Below are 20,901 nucleotides of genomic sequence, written 5' to 3'. Positions count from 1 at the left end.
GGAGGGTTGGATCGAGGGAGGGGGAGACGGAGGGAGAGGACAAGCGAATGGGTGCTGTGAAATCTGTTAACAGGGGAGCTCTGTGCATTTGTTAGACGTCTTGGCTGCTTGCCCAACTTAGCTCATTGTAATCGAGGCATGATCGTCGACTCCAGGCAGCCCTCTCCGCCGCCTCGGCTGCCTCACGCCTGGACCCAGCCCAGCTCCCACCGCTGACATGGACAGACCCGTAAGTGCGTCCTTCCCCTGTCTCTCCCTCTCTCTTCTCATCCCACTCCAGCGCTCTGATATTGGGTTCCCTCTCTTCCTCTCCTGCTCTGTCGCAGATTTAGCTGTGGCTACATGCAGCGTTTATGTTGTGTCTCTGGCTCTCCCTCCCCTGTTTGGAGCTGCTGTAGGTGGCAGGAACGCTGGGTAGAGAGGAAGCCTTGGCAGCTTTCTCTCTGCAGGGCCCCCCCCTTCTCCCCTCTGCCTGCCTGCCTGTCCGGGCATGGCTGGCAGACCCACAACGTCTCTGTGTGTTTTGGGGGTTTACGCCGCACAATCACAGATCAGGCCGGCGGAACCCAGAAGAAAACTGTTCCCCACTTTGATTTGAGGAGCCTGGGATTCACTTCAGTCTTCGCCACAGGTTTCGGAGTTGCTTAAATTCGGAGTCGGCAGCGTGTCTCTCCATTGCGCCTATTCTTGGTGGTATGTCCTCATGGTCTGTTGTGTTTGGATACCCTGACAACTAGAAGCTGTGAGGTAGCCTCTTTCCAGGCTGCTGGACTCTGTTCGCTCTGAGTGAGTCACAACTTTTCTCACACTCACTATGTCTTTGCAGGTTTGACACCAGTGCCTTTGGTTTGTATTTTACCAGAAAATCTCTGCTGACACATTACATTCGGGAAGATATCAGATCTTTATGATAAAACCTTCAAGTGTGACCGTTTCACTCTGAAAACATCGCAGTTGCACCAGTTATTGCAGCCATAACAGCAGCAACGATGGAAAATAGCCTGAAAGAATTCCTTGCAGTCCTAATGTGATGGTCTTTGTGTGCTCACTGGCCGTGAGTCATCATCCTGATCTGGTTTTATCACATAAAAACCACCTTGAGTCTCTTGTTGTCACTGGAGCAACAGTGGAGGATGACTGACTCATTCTGGCACATCTCCTCCTTGTATCTGTCGAGATGGTTTGACCCCGGTTTATATTTTTGCCTGTGGAGAGTGTGATGCTTCAAACTGCATTATGTTTTCCCACAACTTCAACAAGAAGCATCGACAACTTTTCTATTTGACAGTGTTGTTGACACGTCTACTCAGCTGTGAATAACGACAGATGATGCTAGTGTTCATCAAACTGAGGAAACAGATTCTGAAATAGTTATTATCATCTGTGAGTTTAATCTGCTGGATTAAATATCTCTTATGACATGAGCAGAGTTCTACCCATTTCTAAAGTTTTTAATTTATTTATCTTTCTCTGCTTAAGCTACAGGCTGGGGCCATATAAAGTAAGTGCTTGAGAGCAGAAATGATTTTTCCTGTTAACATCATCCTTGTGCCCGGGGCTTGTGCCTTTAGGAGATTATTTTGCATGTCAATAAAGTAGGAGCTCAACCAAGGGACCAGTTCTCATACTGGCATTTCATATCCATCTTTATAACTGAGAGAAAAAGGTTAACCGTCATCATTTCAAGAATATTCCTATTTCATTAGAGTTTAATACTATTCTGATGTATGCATGACAAGTATGATACCACAGTCAACAGACGTTGCCAAAAAAGTCGATAAAGACAGCAATCACAAGTTTAAACGAAATGATTACTCAGGGTTAACTAAGTCCTAAAACAACAAACAAAACAAACTTTCCCTTTTCTAAAACACATACCTAACATGAACCAAGGGAACAGAACAAAAATGTGTTAACCAAACCAAGTCAGGACACAAAAACAGGAGGAAACAAAACATGCTGCTCTCAAACTAAGGAACCGCCCAAAACTCACAACTAAAACAAGGTGTCCTTGTTGCGAAAATAACAAGATCAGGATGTAGGACCTCAGTCTCATTTTAAATTTGAGGATGCTGTGGAGGCCAATTAGATCTTCCCCCTAACAGTTATGATGTATAACAGGAAAATTCACCTCTGTGTATAAATAGAGAGGCGTCCCACATACCCCAAACTGTCCTTTGAACAAGGCTCTAGTTTGATTTACTTTAAAAATGAGCATTGTAACATTGATATGATATGAGCTAACCTTGCAGAGCAGATGGATCTGCCTGATTCAGTTTCTGAACTCCTGCAGGTCCATCTTGTCAGGTTCCATTGACCAACGATTTCACTCGGCTAAATTCTAACCGGCCAAATCAGGGAAGAGAGGCGGGAGCTGTGAGAGCAGCGTAAGTGACGTCAGCAGACTTTCGTACCTGTCAGTGTTCCTTTGATTCTTAAGTTAACTTTACAAAAACAGCAGCAGTCGTCTAACGCCATTATCACAGCTGTTTCTCATGTTCCAGTAGTTGTTTGTCTATTGTTTCTCAGCAGTGGCAAACATAAGCTTTGTCATACCGTGGCTTGATGCGGATTGGTCTGTGGTGAGTGTGTCAATCAGAACAGTCGTGAAATATTTCCGTGGCAGGTATATGAAACTGTCCGTATGGCGTGTCAGGTTAGATATGGGCTTGTCCTTGACTTTTGGAGTTAGCTCATAAAAATAACCTTTTTTTAATTAGGGTCCTCGGCCTGAGGGCACTATTGTTTTTCGTCCGTTTTTCTGTTTGTATCAGGCTTGTTGTGGTTCTGGAGTCAGCCTCAGATGTACCCTAGAGAAAAAGCATTGTTTTGTTTTTTTTTTGCCCTGAAGCCAGGCAGCAAAGGTCTCAAGAAATGAAGTTTGTGCAGTTGTGCTAAAAACTGCATTTCCTTAAGTGTCCACCAGAGGCACCACCCTAAACCATGAGAAGCCTTCTATAAAAGCCCGCCAGTAAAACAAAAATCAAGCATGTTTAGCCTGGTTTAGAAATGTTTCAAATAGCTCATTTCTCCTTATGCATACATTTCAGGGGGGGTATAAATCATTATTTTTGAGGTTATTACGAGATTGGGGGCATGGCTGGCTTGAACTGTGGCTGTTAGCGTGAAGGCCTAAAGCCTCGCCCGAGATGCCAGACGCATTGTAAACTTTGGGTCAAGGTTGACCCAAAGTTTACAATGTGTCTGGCTGTAGTCAAATCAGCTGTGCTCTTTTTCATAACTTATTCTGAATTACACATAGTTTTGGTATAGCTAACATGAATAAGGAAATACTGCACAGGTACCTGGTTTTCATAATATTACTACTACTACTACTACTACTACTACTACTACTACTAATAGTAATAATAATAATAATAATAATAATAATAATAATAATAATAATAATAATAATGATTATTATTATTATTTGGATAAGGCTGTAGTTTTTCCATTTATGAAATTTTGATATGGCTCTTAACAACCTTCCTTTGGCTACTAAATAAAGCTTTAATGTCACCATCTGATATCAAGTCTGTGTAGCTTAGCAAATCTTCTGCTCACTGAATTTTTTTTTGCTCTTCTAAATTGGCTTTTATTTTTAACAATGGAAATCTAAACAGGTAGAAACTGCTTTCTTGGCACTGTTCAACTGAGCAAAATCCAGCTACTAGCCTCTTTTGAGCACCGTCTTGTATAACATGAATCATTTAAAAAGATCAATAATGAGCTATGAATGTGCTGGATTATTTCTGCGAAGCCATGTTTGTTTGTTAATCTAAGCTAACAGGCTGCTAGCTGTTCCTTAATGTTAACAGATAAGATTTGTATCAGTCTTCTTGTTGAACACTCTGTAAGTAAGTTAATAAACATGTTAAAAAATAGAGGCCTTCATTGTTGTTTATTTAATGTTTCTTATCATGTCTTACATGCTCCTGACATACTCTACCAATCCCCCTCTCCTAAAACTCAGACCCCAAAATAAAGAAACCATTTCCCAACTCTCACTCTCTCTCACACACCGAAAGAAGACTACACAGACCAGATTAGATACAGAACATTAAGTTACTGCAGGCTAAAGGAAATGAGATCTGTGTTGGAGTAATGCCATCCCATTATAATTCTGAAGTCAAACCCTAATCTTGCCTGTTCGGTGTATCTGCTGATATTTTTCATCTCAGCAGCTCTCTTGTCTGCAGCTGGTGCGATGAGCTTGGGAGGGATATTTCTTGAAAGGCAGTGTTAGCAAACACCTAATAGCTGTTCCATGAGAGCAGAGCAAGGTTCTTGTTATGGAGGTATGCTGTGCTGACCACATGGGGATGTTAAGGATGCTTTGCATATGCATTCTCCTGGTGTAACTGAGCTTTGTAATGAATGCCCCATCTGTGGCGTGTGTTAGTGGTGTGTGTTATTGTAACACATGCAGTGGTTTGGAAATGCTGGGCACTTTGTTTTAATACTTGAGTAGTTAACTTAAAAAAAGACTAACTTAATAATTTCTGTACCCAATAAAATGTGTCCAAAACAAAGTCTGTCAGATTTGTACCACCGTTTTGATCTGTTTGCTCAGTCTGATTTAAACTTTCAAACTGGAAACAGTTTTAAGCCGCTCTATTTAAGCTGAGTATTTGTACTGTTTGTTCTGAGCTTCTGTCATAAAATGAAAATACTTTTTTTACTCTAAAGGAAGATAAAAAATATGATGTATATACCATTGATGTGGCTCCTCACAGACCTCTACGGACATGATGCCCAAAAGAGACCATGAGCGGGACCTGGAGCTCGACAAGAAAATCGAGGCTCTTCGTCGGAAGAATGAAGTGCTCATGAAAAGGTACAAGGTGAGGACAAATACCTGAACGTGAAGAAACCTCTGCAGAGTCAAAAGTTTAAGCTGAATTTTAGATCATAAGATGTTTTTTGCACTGTGAAACCCTCAAGCTCTTTCAGGCTTCCTAATTGGTTTGTTGTTTTCTTTGGGTTTCATGTAGGAAGTGGAGGAAGACAAAAAAAGGGCAGAAGAGGAAGGAATGGCACTGCAGAGCCGCAAGGGCAAAGCTGATGATCTTTCCATCACGATCAGCAAGTCCACAACTGTGAGTTTTCAGCACAAGTCGCACCTCAGAGCCCTGCTGTTGTTCCTGACAGACAGCTCACAGTCCCTCTCTTAAGAAAAGGATGCTGTAAAATTTTTGATGGTTTTATTTTGTGGTCTCTGGTCAGCAGGATAATCGTGTGGTGGTGACAAAACCACTCAGCGGTGGCTCACCGGCTGGGAAAGAACCACAGGAGGCCGGGCCTGACAGAGAGGGAGAGGCACCACCGCAGAGCGCTGGCCGAGGCCACAGGAAGCAGCTGATGGTCACCATGGCAGGCAAAAAGGTAAATACACTGCAGTGCTGTTTAACTCAGAGTGAAGAATAATTTTACTGTAATAAATGAAAAGTTTACAAGAATGCACATCCTTATCAAAAAGCAATGCTCATGTATATAACTGGACTTGGTAGAGAGTGATATGTAAAGTTTATTAAGCTTAATAAGAGATGCTTTTCTATTCTGTTCATATACTTTATTTCTACTACTTTCCAAGCTCTTAACTGTACATTTCAAGAGAATTTACATGATATTTCATTGTAATTTGAACAGTTTATGAATGGGCTAATACTCAGACACAAGCTGGATTCTAATAGATCTACCTGGAGTTGTCATGGTGTAGTTTTCTAACATGGCTAAATACACCCGTTTGCTGCTCAACCAAGCTTAAGTGTCACCCCTAAACCAAGCCAAAGTTGGTGGAGCCACCATGACATCATCCATTGTTTTGTAGACAACCAGAGTTTGGCCTTGTGGCCTCAACCTGTTGTTTTTCCTGAGTGAAGAGCCCCTATTTAGACCAGAGGGTGGATACCCCAGAGGACATGTCCGTTGAATTGTGCTAACCCTCCCCTGCCTTCACTCAGAGCAGTCACCCCTTTAATAATGCACATCAACCTTTAACCCCTTGATGCAAATTTGCGACATGCCCGCCAGGTCCTAATGCAGCTGAGATGACCTTTGAATTCCACTAACTAACTGATTCATGTACTACACATGGCAAGGATCGTATCAAATGCACCATGTCCCTATATGTTAGTCAGAGGGTGAACTTGTTTCATCTATACACATCATAAAACTTAATAATAACTTTTGTACGTGCTATATTCAAATCCACTTCCACTCAATTTATCATCTGTAAGAATGCAAAATACACAAAAACAATATTTTAAAATAAACTAATTCAGGCAGTAGGGGGTTAATATGATTAACAGGCATGAGTTACATGTTTTTATAAATGTCGTGAAATAGAAACGACATGAAAATGTTTTTCTCTGTCAGGTTATAAACATGCTAACACTTCTTACTGTGCAGTTTGGTATCATCAGGATCATCTGAAGTTGATCTGTTTTTAGAGCCAGCCACTAGTGGCCATTTTTGGAACTGTGATTTTGGGCATCATCATTTTATATTTGATGAATGCTTCTTAGACACAGTCACATTGCTTTGAGTGCAAAGTGAGCATCTGCAAGCTATCATGTCCAGGATGAAAATGATATAAAAATCCTTTTACAGGAATAATGTCAACAGGATTACCAACTTGGACTCTTGTTTGAAATAACTTTTTAGAAATGAGAAACATATGGGAAGAACTCAGTCCATCAGCTGTTTTATAGCAGCCAATGCACTTTGTAACAGGGATGAACCTGTAATATGAGTAACTTTCTCTCCAGGGTAAGAGGGTGGTGAGTGAGAGACCAGAGAAGAGACAGGGTCCTGCAGACGTCATGAGCCCTGCAGATGACGGACAGGCGAGGCGTGTGGAGTCAGCGGGGAGGGGGAAGCAGCAACCTCACATGACCAAGAGAGACGCACCATCTCAGGTCTGAATCAGACACACTCCAGCATGCACCCTCTGGTCTGCTTCCATTCCCACACCCCTCTTTGTTCACTCCCTGGTGCGGCGGCTCAGCGTGTTTTACATAGATGTCAGACATGTCGGCTGGCCACACCCACCCAGTGATGAGGCACAATGGTTTGTGGACAGGAGGTGGACTGGGGCTGTGACTGACTGGTGTGGGATTAAAGCAGGGGGTCTGCTAATAGAGCAGTTGGTTGAATGGATACTCTTACAAACCACTTAAAGATAGAAAGCTTTAAAAAAATCTAATCTTTTAAGTTTTATCCCTACTATCTGTTTCATATTTCATTTTCCCCTACAGGCAGACTTTATTTTTAGTTTTTAGAGAAAGAGTAATCACTCAGCCTCTGACTGTAGATGCCTTTGGGTGTGTGGAACAGTCTGTACAGTTCACAGAGTCCCACTAGCACCATTAAATATAGCCAGATGCTGTCAAGTCTCCCGTTAGCAAAAAGCTACGTTATGAACTATAATACTGCAAGTTCAGTGTACGCAGGCAAAGACACAAATGCACATGCACTGCCCCTGGCTGGGCTGTGAAATGCCACACTGTCACTGACCTTAGACCCCCCAGTTATGCAGAAACTCTCAAACAGCTGCTCAAACGCACACACTCCAACACACACATCCATGCACCCAGACAGAAACAAGCTGCTTGATTATTGAGCTGATAGACAGACCCATGATCCTCATCACTGTACACACAGACAGTCTGATTGCAGAGGGATCTACAGACACAAAACCAATAGAGCCTTTGTCTAACTGTGTACATCTGCACCTGATTGGCTGATTCACTGAGTGCTGCTCTCAGTTAATGTGCACTAAATCTCTGAACTGAACCTGAACCAGCACTCTGGTGTACCCGTCAGCTGTGAATCCCACGCCACAGACCTGGTGTTTCCACGTGCTCGCTGTTTACATAACCCATATCATTTGACTTACTTTATGAGAGGGAGAGGGAATGTCATGGATATATCTGGCAAGTGTTAGCGAGGTATTCGCATGGGAGAAAACATATGGCATATTGCACTCTGGAAGATTTCGAGTGAGTGTGTGTGGGAATACGTGCTGACTTTGTGACAGGGGCGTGGTTTTTTTGACAGGGTGTAAGGCAGATTGTAACCCTATGACTCAACTATCAGTTCACACTCACGAGATCGAGACACAGTCAGTGAAAAGGAAACAGAAAAGCAAAGAATAGGAGCGACAGATTAGAGGAGGTGTTCCTCTGCCCGTTTCCAGCCTTCGTTTCCCCCTCCGCGAAGCCTTAAGTGGTCTGCTCTCCTCCGGCACGATTGTTTCCCCATTCCCACCATCCTGAAAGGGCCGATTTGATCTAATTAACATTCGACTGCCTTCTTGCTCTGAAAACGCTCATTATGCCGCCAAAGTGACGGCTTGGCAAAGTGCCAGGAAATGGTCATGGAGGAAGAGGAGGAGGAAGAAAAGAAACAAGGTAGTCAGGGCTCTTTTGTGTTCGAGCCAGACGGCACTGGTGTGTGGGTAGGAGTGTGTATGTTGTCATCTGTAGGTGTGATGAAGCCCTCTGTCCACTATTTATTTTCTTCTTTACCCCCCTTGGCTGCTCATTCAAGTGTTGCTGTTAATGGTAACATGACTCATCCCCTGGTTCATCAAAGCAAATGTCTGCAGTCAATAATACACAAGAGGCAACATTCACACATTTTGATACCTTCGGTTTGATGAGTTTGATTTCCAACCTGTTTCAGTCCCACCTGCACTCGGCTTTCTGTTTTGATGACCTCATTGCAGAGTGAATCTTTAAAGCTGAACCACAGCTGCCAATATACTATAACACTATTAATCCACTAGGGGGCAGTGTTGGCTTCTTTATCTCAGCAGATGAGACTGTGCTCTTGCTTGATGTGCTTTTACTGTTAATGGCAGCAGTAATGTGACCCTTTGCAAGCATGTTTAATTGGCTCACAAAAGGCTGCTTTGTCATCCTGAATGTTGCTGTGCTCACTCTGCTTCTTTCCTTTCTCCTCTCTTTCTCTGACAGGATGATCTTAAACAGAAGCATACAGAGGAGCATCACAGGCTTTCAGAGCAGGTATGTGCAGGTGGACACACACCTACACAAAAACACACAGAACATACAAACAAAAAGATGAAGCTCACCTTTTTCAGGATCTAATAGAAACTGATTAGTCAAGTGGTTGTGTCTCCAGCTCATTACGTTCACGTGTGTCACTGCAAGGGACCGATGTTTCCAGATCACCACCTCAGCACACAAAATCACAGAGAAATGCAAATTTACCCTCATCACAAACACACACGCACACACACACACACTCCCACCTATTCCACCACTTGTCCCCATCTGCCTTTCGCTGGCTCACGTGTAAATGTTGCTGGAGTAGCTCAGAGCTGTCTCACAGATCAAGCGTGCGATAAACAGACTAACAGGGGAGTCAGAGGGGGGACGGGCTTCAAAGGCCCCACCGAGTACGCCACATGACAAGTGATGCTGTTCATGCCTCTCTGCAGTGAGCGTACTGTGCAGCTCGAGCAGAGCGATGGCTTGAGAAAACACCAAGCTGAGCTAGATTTTATGAGATGTTGTGTAAGGGGTAAAGGTCACAACTCTGGGCTCTGTAAGCTGTTTTGGTTAACAAATATTATGGAAAGCTCTTCAGGCACTAACTAGTAAATCTTTGGGTAAAGAGGGGGGAGCAGTCACTCTGGTTCAATATTCACAAAATCTGTATCAGTCCTAATCAGGGGTTGCAGAAAAATCCAAAGGGGCTGATAAACCTTTATTTTATGAATGATATATGGATGCCAAAAAATGGTTGTTTTAATATCTTAATGTAGCAGTTGAAATATGATCTATTGGTAGTACAATGATTAAACTAGTGACTTTTTGCTGATTGGAGTTCTCTTCTCTTGAATTTTTCAGATTTTATTTGTGCATGTTTAGATAATTTAAAATTGAACTGTTGAATTGTTTTAACTGTTGAGTAGAACTATGTTGATTAAGTTGACTTTTGGAAAAATATGTAGCCATATAATTTTTTATTACCAAGGAGGTAATGTTTTTGGGAGAGATTTTTCTGTCTGTTTGTCTGTGAACATCATAACTCAAAAACTAATGAACGGATCTCAATGAAATGTTCAGGAAATGTTAAAAATGGGATAAGGAAGAAGTGATTAAATTTTGGAGGTGCTATGGATCACTGTCTGGATCCAGGATTTCTTTAAAGGATTCTTTTTCATTGTGAGATAGGGCTGTTTTTACAATATGTGTATATAACTCTACCATAAATGGTCGGATTGCTTTGCAAAACAACACAAGACAAGATCACCATCATTTCTGACAGCTGTAAAAGTACAATCTAGATCCTGACAATATTCTGGATACTAAGATCCAGAATATGAAATATGCACTGGGTCGTCATCATTTTCAACACTGTCAGGTAACAAATTATGGTACAAACCTGCAACTTGCACCAAATTGTAGCAGACAGTCTGCTGAAAGGGAGTATAACATTAAAGTAGGACTAAAGTGTTGGCGATAATCATAATATGCTTAGAGAAGGTCTGCGCTCTCTGAAGTCTCAGTCTCTAGTCTGCCTATGGTTTCAGTGTCTGGGTCCAGGTGCTGCTCTCTATCAGCTCTGTGAAGTTTCACTGTGTCACATCCACCTCACCTGCTTTGCGACCCGACAGTCTCCCTGTGAGGCCTCATGAAGGTGAAAAATTGAAAAGTGCTAATTAGCAGAGCGGCTGGGGTGGCGGCAGCACTTGGCCTGTTGCAACATGCTGAGGCACTCTCCCCTGTGGCCACTCCATGTCCTCCGTGGGGGCCGGAGGAGAGTGAGAGGAGATGAAATGAAAAACAGAGGGATGAGCTCAGATGCCATGCTCACCAGAATCTGTACAAAGACGGCAACATGTTTACTTGGCTGTGATTGGTTCACACCTGAGGGGAAATTTTCGCCAAGCAGTAGCGTCCTTATTTTTCCCTCTGCGTGACATCATGTGAAGGGCAGGATGTAGACTTTGCTCTTTTAGTCCCAAACACTTTTTCTCTGACAGCACTATTTTCTCTCTCTTGCTGTCTTAAAACAAACCAGACTTTAAAGCTAAAGTCTCTCTGTTGGTGTTTTACGTGATTTTCCCCCAGAGCACAGCAGTGTTAGTGTTGCTGGTCTGGGCTTTGTAGAGCTCAGCCTCTGTCTCCTTTGATGTGTTAAAGAGCCTGCATCAGGTCAGCCTTTAGTATGAACAAGGAATACTTTCTGCTTTCATCACATAAACAGGTGATGAGGGGAACAGACAAATTCAGCCTGATTGTATTTAATGCACAGTCCTGCTTTGCTTAGAGGTTGTGTAATGGTTTTATTGTTGTTTGCAGCTTTGGTGTTAGACAATCAGCTTTTTTTGATATAAGAGGAACACACTGGAACAAATCCACACCTACAGGACATCTTCATATGAGACAGTGGCTGGCATTTCTAGTAATGCAAAATGAATCTTTGATTGTTCTTTTACTTTGAACCTTTATTTTACCCTATTTCTGTTTGATTTTGTGTTTGGAGAGGAGATACTGGTCTTGTTAATGTAAGGCTATCGCTCTGCTTTTAATGTTGTGTGGATGAAAATGTGACACTGAGTGATGTGGCGTTTTTGATTTTGCCATCTTCATTCTTGGTGTGTGGACAGTATCGTGGTACACTACAGCCACATGTCAATGCCTTTTGTTATCGTTGTGCAATAAATCATTTTTTATGTGTTCAATAAGGAGCCTGAGAGCCTGCAGGCCTGCACAGATCTCAACATCCCCACATCGAAAGAGGAGCAGGAGGAGTATCTGCGGTGGAAGAAAGAGCGGGAGCAGATCGACAGAGAGAGAGTGGCCCGCCACAAGAACGCCAAGGGCCAGTGGAGACGGGCGTGGGACATGGACAAAACTGAGAACATGTAAGACTTCTGAGCACACAGCCTGCCTGAGGCACTTCCTCATCTGCTGATGCTTCACACTGATTTATGGCTATGATTATTACTTTATTTAAACAGATGCTTTTAAATCAGAGTTACCAAAGGGCTGTACTCATATACACAGGTTATACACAGTGATTTAACTACAGGAACCCATTATGTCTCAACATAATAAATCTCCTCCAACTTTGCACAGCTTCACACGGTCATCATTCCTCATTTAGGCATCCAAATAGTATAAATAAGAATCCCTCATTCCTTTCACTTCCTGTTGTCTAAACTGTTTGGCGTGTTTTGCAGCTCGAGATTTTTTTTAAGTCAAAGTTTGGGATGGAAATGTGCTTAGATACTCTTTTTATTTCTTTTCTGATTATTTTTAAGGAAAAAGGTGCCACCCTTATGCCTGTTGATAGCCTGACAGTTGTAAAAAAGCTAGGACCTGGAACTTTGCTACATTGTGTCCAAAAGTTTCCCTACTAAACATTCTACTAATTCTCAAGGCCCAGTACCATTCCTTTCAGTTTCTAAATATGGCTTTGATACAAGAAAGTCAAAATTATATTAAAAAAGGTTTTTGCTGCAGCTTTCATGTGTCTTCTGTCATTCTGTCAGTTTTGATAGCACATATTTTAGCAATTTTTTTTTTTTTTGCTGTCTGCAAAGTGACCATCATGATTAGCTTCTTTCCAGCCAAGCTAGCAGCTATTTTTGTCACTGAATTGTTTCTTCTCTCTTCTTCTGCATTTTTTGGAAGTCTGTGAAAAGCTCTATTCACTTTAGGTGCTGAATTAGATAAGAGACAAACTGAGCTTGAAGAACAGCCTATTTCTGTCTCGTACAATTTGCGTAAAATTACATTCGACAAGGTTTCTTGACCACATGATCACAAGACTACATAAAGTCACAGGATGTTTCCTAATGATTGCATCATGATACATCTTTTTTTAAGAAGGTGATTGTATAATTCAAAAACTCAAAAGGTTTTAATGGTATGTTACTGTGACTTGTGGCCTCATGTTGAGGTTGTTTTACGAGCAACTTCCTTCAGCGGACTTAAGTTTGTGTAACATGTCTAAATCAGTATAAGCCTGCTGCAGTTAAAACACAGCACACTTATTTAAAGTCTCTGATAGATGTTTGACAAACCAGCCTGTAGCGCAAAGAGAGACAAAGCTGCAGAGTAAATTATTTTCCTGTTTGGGGGAATCAAAATGTAAAGAGACAAAGGAGGAGCAGTTATTTTTATCTCGGGATAAGGGATGGAATTCCTTACCTTATTTGGTGAGGCTTAAACAAGACTCTGGAGTAAGAATAGAAGAGGAAATGTGTTTTTGATTCAACAATTTAGATTGTATCACTGCCTGTGAAGTGCATGGATGTGACTGATGAAGCACAAACCTCTGCCTGGTTCTGATTATTACTCAACTTTTAGGCTCATTTTTAATAAACCATAAGGACACTTTAATGCCAGAAGAGTTTCTTGATGTGAGTCGAGAGGGGGTTTTATGTCATCAGAACAAAAAATGATAAATGAGGCATGAGCAAGGCTTGAATTAGTTTGTGTGTCTGTCTAAAGTGGATCTCTGCTTTTAGGTTTTCAGGCAAAACCCTCCCTGACAGAGACTGGGGGCCTTCAAACAGAGGTGGGACAAACTTTCAGTCTGAGTTCATGAAGACAAAAATCAGCATTTGAGGATAAAATTATGCTTTTATTTTTACCCGTGCCTTTTTCTTTAAAATCCAACTACTGTTGAAATATTTCAGGCGGACGAAATGCAAGAAGAGGACAATCACGGGCAGGCGCTGACTCAAGAGGTTTCCTTTTTACTTCACTTTCCGCAACAATCAATGTTTTTCATGTTGCTTTTTATGTGAAATACCATGTTTGTGGTTTAAACTTGAGGCATTTTTTGGCGCAGGTCATGATAAGAGAGGCAAGGAGAAGGGAGCAAAAAATGTGCCAGTGATGAGCAGTAAAGCGAAAGGCATAGATCGTCTGACTGGGAGAGCCAGGAGGTAAGTCCTCTCACCACAGCCTCTTTCAAGTGTGATCAGAAAACATGCCAACAAATACATCACACAAACCAGGAAAGATGTTTTTTTTCTCTGCGCCGTGTCTTAATATGCTCATCGCTCTGAACGTCATGAGATTTCATGTTGAAGTCTCTGAGCTCTCACTACATTCATTATTGTCCTGCAGCTTTTTCTCTGTTGTGAAACAAACCTCTGTGCTGTGTAGTAAAGAGACTGTCAGGGCGTGTTGTTACATAAGCAGCGCTGATCATAAAACTAAAACCACAAGGCCAATGACCTGGAAGTACAGGATTAAAGCCTTCCAGTGTGAAATTTCTCTGTGCCAGATGATTCCCTCCTCTTCTCTTTCTCTCTCTGTCTCTGGTGGATGGATGGTTGGGAGAAGGGACACAGAGTCCAAAATAGCAGCCAGGCGAGGGCTGTAGTGTGAGTCAGTAAGCAGGCCATTAGTTAGAGCTCAGCTTACCTTATTCCTTTTCCCTGTCCTTCTCTTGTTTGAACATGAGGCTCTAAAGAATTATTCCATGTTTGGTAAAGACAAGAGGAAGATGTTTAGTGAGCAGGTGGTTATGCAAAATAGAATCCTGATAGGGCAGAGACAGAGACAAGATTTTTGGGTAGGCCATTACAGGCCTTAAATAAAAGAGTTAATAGTAGGGCTGTCACTTTAAAGCTTTGATTAGATTGATGAATTAATTACACCGCAAATTGATGCGTTAAAAAAATGAACGTGATTAACTCAATTGGCTGCAAGCCATTTCTTAGAGCATGTAAAACAATTTTTTAAGACCCAAATAATGAATGATAATAATGTTTTCTATGACTATGTAAACAAAAAAAAACCTACCTAAAAAGAGTGGAGTCTCTTCTTTCATGTCTCTCTTCTGTTTTTGATCAGAAAAAAAAACAGATAAAACATACTTTTTTTGATTGCATTCATTTTGGGCGCTCCATCCTTTGATCCTCTCCATGATCTCCGTTGTCTTTTCTCACAATGGCACCGCTCTTTTATTATGAACAACCGCAACATATCCTCAGTTGGAGCGTGAGCTGCCTGAGCTTTTCTGACTTGCAGTGTCTCGCTTTGCCTCTGTCATCTCACATCTTCTCCTTATATCCATGCTGAGTTCTCATCCAAAGAGCGCGCCGCTCTCACCAACAGTAGTTTACAAGCAGGATTTTGATTCTCAAGCTCCACCAGACCCCACCCCCCCTTCTTCTATAGACATGGTAAATGGTTGCCATCATATGATGTCACATATGATGGCATCATATGATGCCACTGATGTCTATAGACATCAATGGCAGTGAACACACACATTTTAATATTTGCCAGTTAAAAAAAATATGGATTCATGAAACCTCTCTTCGTGATGTATTCATTTGATTAGTCATGCGCTACAGTTTTGTAATGTCCTAGAATTCAAATTCTTTATTTGGGGACATTAAGAAGAGATGAAATTAATATGCAATTTATGAGGTTAATTAACTACAAATCCTGTAAAACCCTGTAACTAATTAGATTAATTCTTTTATCGCCCGACAGCACTAGTTAATAGGTATTTGTTTAAATTACTGAAAACAACTGACTGATATGTACAACTGTTACTATTTGTGGACTTAAAGCGTATTTAGTTGTTTTTGCTCCTTTAGTATTTGATTGCATTTTTGAAGCGCTTTTGTGCATCAGACTGATCTACCTGCAACCCCTCTCCATGGTACCAACCAAAGAGTGGTGCTGTAACATCCGAGTGGGCTGCACTGCTATGACTTTCCATTTTCTACAGGCTGTGGGAGCAGCAACATTAACCACGGTTAAATTAAAGACAATCAACAGTCTTGGCTGAAATCATTCTCTAGTCCTGCTCAAATTACATGAGGCAAAATGTTTCATAGTTGTTCAACATTTTTTTTCCAACTGACTAAAAAGACCGCCAAACTCAGCTCATTTTATAAAGACAGGACATCTAACAATTATAAAACAAACTTAAAGTGATAAAATTTCACAAATCCTTTTTGACTGATTAAAGTTTAGGGTGGGCCTGTTGAAAGTGGGTGGGCCTGGGACCTTTGGGCCCACCCATAATGCCGCCCGTGATAAGGTGAGACAAGACTCAGACCGCAACTATTACTTGGCTGCCACCAATTTGAGATAAAAACAAGATTAAGGTTATTGATTTAAAACATATGTATGTTAACAGGAAATAATGCCCATAGACTCTATACTAGTTATGGGTCAAATCTTTTTTTTTAATTAATAGTATTGTCTCAACACGTGCCTTCATTACCATTATAAGTCACATTAAACTACATTATTACTTGGATTGTCTTCTCAGTTAATCCATTTGGCTGAGCTCCAGCTGTGTGTTTTAACATCCCTCCCCGGTCTCTGTGCTGTTGACGGGTCAGCCATTAATCATGAATCTAAAGCTTTTTGACCTCCTAATAAATTAAAGGTAATACAAGAGATGAGATCCAAAGTTCAGTTCAGCCAAACAATTTACAACATTAGAGAAAAAAAAGGGGAAAAGATGTCACAACAGTTGTCTATTTGAAAGAAATTTCTATTGTTCTGGGGTTTTGACCAATCAGAATAAAGTATAAGCACAGCTTGGTAGTAGAAAAGAGATCAAGGTGATAAAATATATATAAGGTATGACTCATCACATATCTGATGACTGTTCACTGAGGGGTACAATTTACTTTGCTTTTACAAAGGTAACAAAATATCATAAGCAGCATCTGAACACTACTATTTAAATTCTAAATAAAAAAATAAAGGATCGGATGTTTTTTTCCAGTGTTATGTTGGGGACTGTTGTATTGATTGTTCCTTGATTGGTTAAATCAGGATTAAATATTACACATAGGACACATGACATCATTAGCAAGCATGTAATCCTAGCTGCCTGTCTCGCTGTTCCTTGTTTTCATGCTAAGCTAGGATAGCCTTACAAGCTAATGCTTATAGCTTGATTTTCAGTGTTGTTATACAGCAGCAGTATCTGTCTTCCTGACTACTCAGGCCCTTTGTTTTTCAGATGGCAGACAAATGAAGAAGGAGAGAGCCTACAGGTAAGATTTCAAACGTGTGTGTATGAATAGGTTACTAAAGGAGACTCTTCACCTTATTTTTCTCATCTCGTCCCCCAGAGCCCTGACACAACTCTCGAGGAATTCCTAGAGGAGCTCGACGCCCTCACAGATGCTGAAGTAGAAGATCAAAAGGATCAGGAGTCTAAGGTAGAGCTGTCGCCTAGCCTGGATTTTCTGAATACATCAGAGGAAGTGTCAGCTGCAATCCTGAGAGAGGACACCCCTTCTCAGGAGAGGCCAGAGGCTTCATCCCCTCGGGGATCAGAGAAGAAAGTACGCTTCTCAGAGGAACTCATTCAGGGGGCTCATACAAAGCAAACCTCAGGCTCTCAGGACTCTGTTGGCTCAGAATCAAGAAGTCTGAGCTCTTTAAAAGCATCCTCTCCTACGAAACGGAAACAAAAAGTGCACGGACCCCAGCAGCCTCTTGATAGTGCCAGGCAGGATGACGGTAGTCTTCAGCATCAGGAAGGAGGTCCAGCTCCTGACGCCAAGCAGATGGACTCTGCAACTAAATGTAGAAATAAAGACACCAACTCCCCAACAGATCTCAGCACCCTGTCCTCTGAAAAAGCCTGTGCCTCTTTACAGGAGAGCTGTGACCAGCCTGTAGAGCTCGCCAAGTGCAACATCAGCAACACAAACACAGGTAGGCAATACATGTACTGACTGATATAACCCCACTGACTGAACACATGGATGTTATTTGACTTAACAATGTGCTTCTTTTCCCCAAAGAGGAACTTATAGACTCTGGTCTGTCCGTCCTGAGCCTGGAGTCAGGAGAAACTCGCCCAACACACTCCACCAGCAGCGACAAGGTCAGTTTGAGAGACAGGATGAGGGCTGAGAAAATCGATAGATGTGTAAATGGACCGGTGGAGGAAAGTGCAAATGGATGATGAGTTAAATGGATAAGGAGGGAGAGGAAAACAGGAAGTGTGTCTGAACAGCTGCTGCGTGATATCCAATTTAGTTTTAAACGTATTCACCACCTCTGAGGGCTGCTGCAGTGCAGGGGAAACCGTCTCATGAGAAAATGTGTTTTCATCTCACCACCGCTGAAGCAGCATGATAATATATGTAACTGTCTGCTTAAACCATTCATATAGAAAAGAGACACAGTGGGCCTGGGACATAAAATGACGATGTGAATTATACAACAGGAACCAGTTGTAACTAATAAGCTTTGTGTCTTTTCTTTCTCTCTGTGTTTTCTTGCAGGCAAGAGAGCATGGGAAGATTGTTTGATTGACATTTTGGGATGTAAATACTGAAACCAAATCACAACAATACTGAGACTTGCCTATTTATATTTGGAGGCATCTTTTTGTTGAAGTAGCTCATTTGAGATGCCTGATTGTGGATGACACCCAGCACTGTGGTTGTGTTCTGTTGAGGCATGTCCCAACTGTGGAAGTTTTCAGAAACCTTTGAGTTCAAGTAGGAATGACATGTTTTCCCTGCTGACACAGTGTTACATCAAAGCACTTTATGAGGCTGACAGTGTGTGTACTGACACATGACTCAGAATGGTAGTATGCTACTTGAGTGCAATATCATTGAATGTTTACATATGTTTGGATATTTCAAGTTGGTTAACTTATCAGCTACACTCTGGTAGTTCTTGAACTTAAACTTCAGCCACAGTTAAATTATTGAGTTACTGATTTTTGCCTTAGCAGTATTTTCAAAATTAAAAGAAGTCTGTTCCATTTCTGACAGACGGACAGTAGAGTCTTTGTTTCCAGACTCAAATAAATGACTAGATATAATTCATGCACTGCTTCCAGCATCAGCCTTCCACAAACGTCAATCATATGATTGTTTTGCACATTTAAGAATTTTTGTAATATTGGCCAATGTGGAAGACAGTGAAAGATTTAAAAATGATACTACTGAAAAGTGTTTCTGTTAATAAGAAAAACATGACAGGGCAATCCATTAGCTTCATTGACAGTATTCTATGGTGGCTGGTAGGTGCCACAACAAAAATGTAAAAGCCACAAAACAAAGGTGGTAAAAAGAAGTCAATTTCAGCAGATTTTGGTTATCCCAACAAACACAGGAAAGTCATTGAAATAAGTCAAACATTGTTTTCTTTTTAAACTGCAGCTATGATATAACGCTATATGCTAACATTGTGGGATTACTGTTTTTTTAAGCTAAATATCAGAAGATGCATTTCACAATTTATACTCTCTTTTCTGTTAATTTGGAAAGTGTTAGAAAACTGCTTAAGTTGACCTTTTTACTTCCATTGTAGCTGTATTTTTGTTGTGCTGTGGCTTTTGCAAATCATCTGACACCTAACAGCCACTATAGTAATCAGCTTAGTTTGGTATGAGGGTCAATTTGTAACCTATCTACTAATTTAAACAAAAGCAGCAGAGATGAGACATTCAGAGGTTTACAAATGAAGGTTCAGAATTAAAAAAGGTATTTTCATCACAACTCAGCTTTTTTAACCTCCTCCTCCATTGAGGCTTTTGCCCCTATGAGATTCACGCACATGAGATGTTGAAAATAAGTCCATGTCCATGAGGGCAAGCATTTTACCAGCCTTGTTTTTTGTTGTTGTTATTGTTGTTGTATTTTGTCTTTTGAAACAACAGAAAAACTAATATTTTTGAAAAGCTCCATTACCTAGAATTTAGCCAGTTTTTGTGCCTTGCATATTGCCTTCTTCAAACACTGAGGATGTATATTCGTATCATTGTATCATAACATGCTGTGCTGTTGAATGTATGCACTCATAGTGTAGGGCCAATATTGATTTTATTTATTTGCTTCTCCATTAAGACAAGAGAATGTCAAGTAAGGTGATTCAGCAAATCTAAAACTGTTGTTAAACAACATCCAAGTGCATTATAGCAGCCAAGTACTTTAATTCTGTGACACGTACTGATCTGTTTTTATTTATTTTACTTTATTTCTTTATTTTCCAGTGTCAGGTGACAACTGTGATAAGAAGCCTTATAAGAACTCTTCAAAGAGGTTTTGGTTTTTCTCGATGCTACAGTAAGCAGTTATGTAACCATCAGTAGAGAACATTAGTGGATATGCTCTGAGCTGCAGGGCCTTGTTAGCTCTGATGGTGGTTACATTTAATACAGAACATCAAAATAAACAAAGCACATTTAAGAAGACCAACAGAGTCCTGAAATCTGGGAGCAGTCAAACCATCAAGGTAAAAAAACGTGTCTGATGGGGCGCTACAGTATTTCATTTATGGAGTTTGTATGGTTGGGAATTAAAAATTCACCTCAATGTTTGAAATTCATATGGGATTCACTTTAGTGATTGCGATCTAGGACCTAATGCCGGGAAGCTTTTGTACATGTGTTCTTGTTCAGTATTCAGCTCTTAGACATCTGCATAATCACTTTGCTGAAATGTCAGATTTAAGAGGTGCCTGTTGTTGTTCAGCTCCCCTGGGTGTCTGCTGCTGTCCTCCATCTTTCTACATGCACTAATAAGTAAGGATTAATGATGGCCGTCTGTGAATGACTGTGTTTTCATGTATGATCTTACCCTTGTACATTTGGACTGATTATTCTGATTTAAATCTGTTGGTGACACAGCTTCTTTTACTGTCAAACATTTTGGAAGGATGGATATAGAACGTCATTAAAGTTGCTCTGTGTTTCAAACCTTTGATTCATCACAGTGTTTATTTTTTTCACCATCCCCCTCTCATCATTTTCATCCCCTACTCTCACAAAAGCACCTGCAATAACACCACAAATATGTGGGGATACTGTCTCCATAGGGATGTATCTCCTGAAAAATCCCTGTCTCTGGAGGGTGCATAGATATGACAGAAATATCCAACATATTGCAGCATA

The 20,901-nt window shown here is 41.1% G+C and overlaps 1 protein-coding gene across 5 annotated transcripts; it reads left to right on the top strand.

The window, feature by feature from the left end:
• On the top strand, positions 1–20,696 carry ccdc9b (coiled-coil domain containing 9B). 5 transcript variants are annotated; one of them, XM_074691330.1, is made up of 15 exons: positions 290–786; positions 2,294–2,387; positions 4,737–4,844; positions 4,995–5,099; positions 5,227–5,385; positions 6,771–6,920; positions 8,982–9,032; positions 11,727–11,905; positions 13,517–13,566; positions 13,688–13,738; positions 13,843–13,939; positions 16,999–17,032; positions 17,111–17,702; positions 17,792–17,874; positions 18,278–20,696. In XM_074691330.1, the coding sequence occupies exons 3-15, from the start codon at positions 4,749–4,751 to the stop codon at positions 18,302–18,304; spliced, it is 1,674 nt and encodes a 557-aa protein (XP_074547431.1). In that variant the 5' UTR covers positions 290–786; positions 2,294–2,387; positions 4,737–4,748; the 3' UTR covers positions 18,305–20,696. The 5 variants fall into 5 exon arrangements, with proteins under 5 accessions (XP_074547432.1, XP_074547427.1, XP_074547428.1 ...); XM_074691331.1 differs by lacking the exons at positions 290–786; positions 2,294–2,387 and adding an exon at positions 1–233; XM_074691326.1 differs by lacking the exons at positions 290–786; positions 2,294–2,387 and adding an exon at positions 1–229 and having other exon boundaries at positions 18,278–20,695.
• The last annotated feature ends 205 nt before the right edge of the window (positions 20,697–20,901 follow it).

Source organism: Halichoeres trimaculatus, unplaced genomic scaffold (assembly GCF_033239565.1).
Source record: "Halichoeres trimaculatus isolate MK-OKI-2021-1 unplaced genomic scaffold, fHalTri1.1 fHalTri1_scaffold_17, whole genome shotgun sequence".
NCBI classification, from domain to species: Eukaryota; Metazoa; Chordata; class Actinopteri; order Labriformes; family Labridae; genus Halichoeres; species Halichoeres trimaculatus.
Note: the sequence above shows the minus strand (reverse complement) of the source record. Positions and strands in the feature narration are given on the sequence as shown.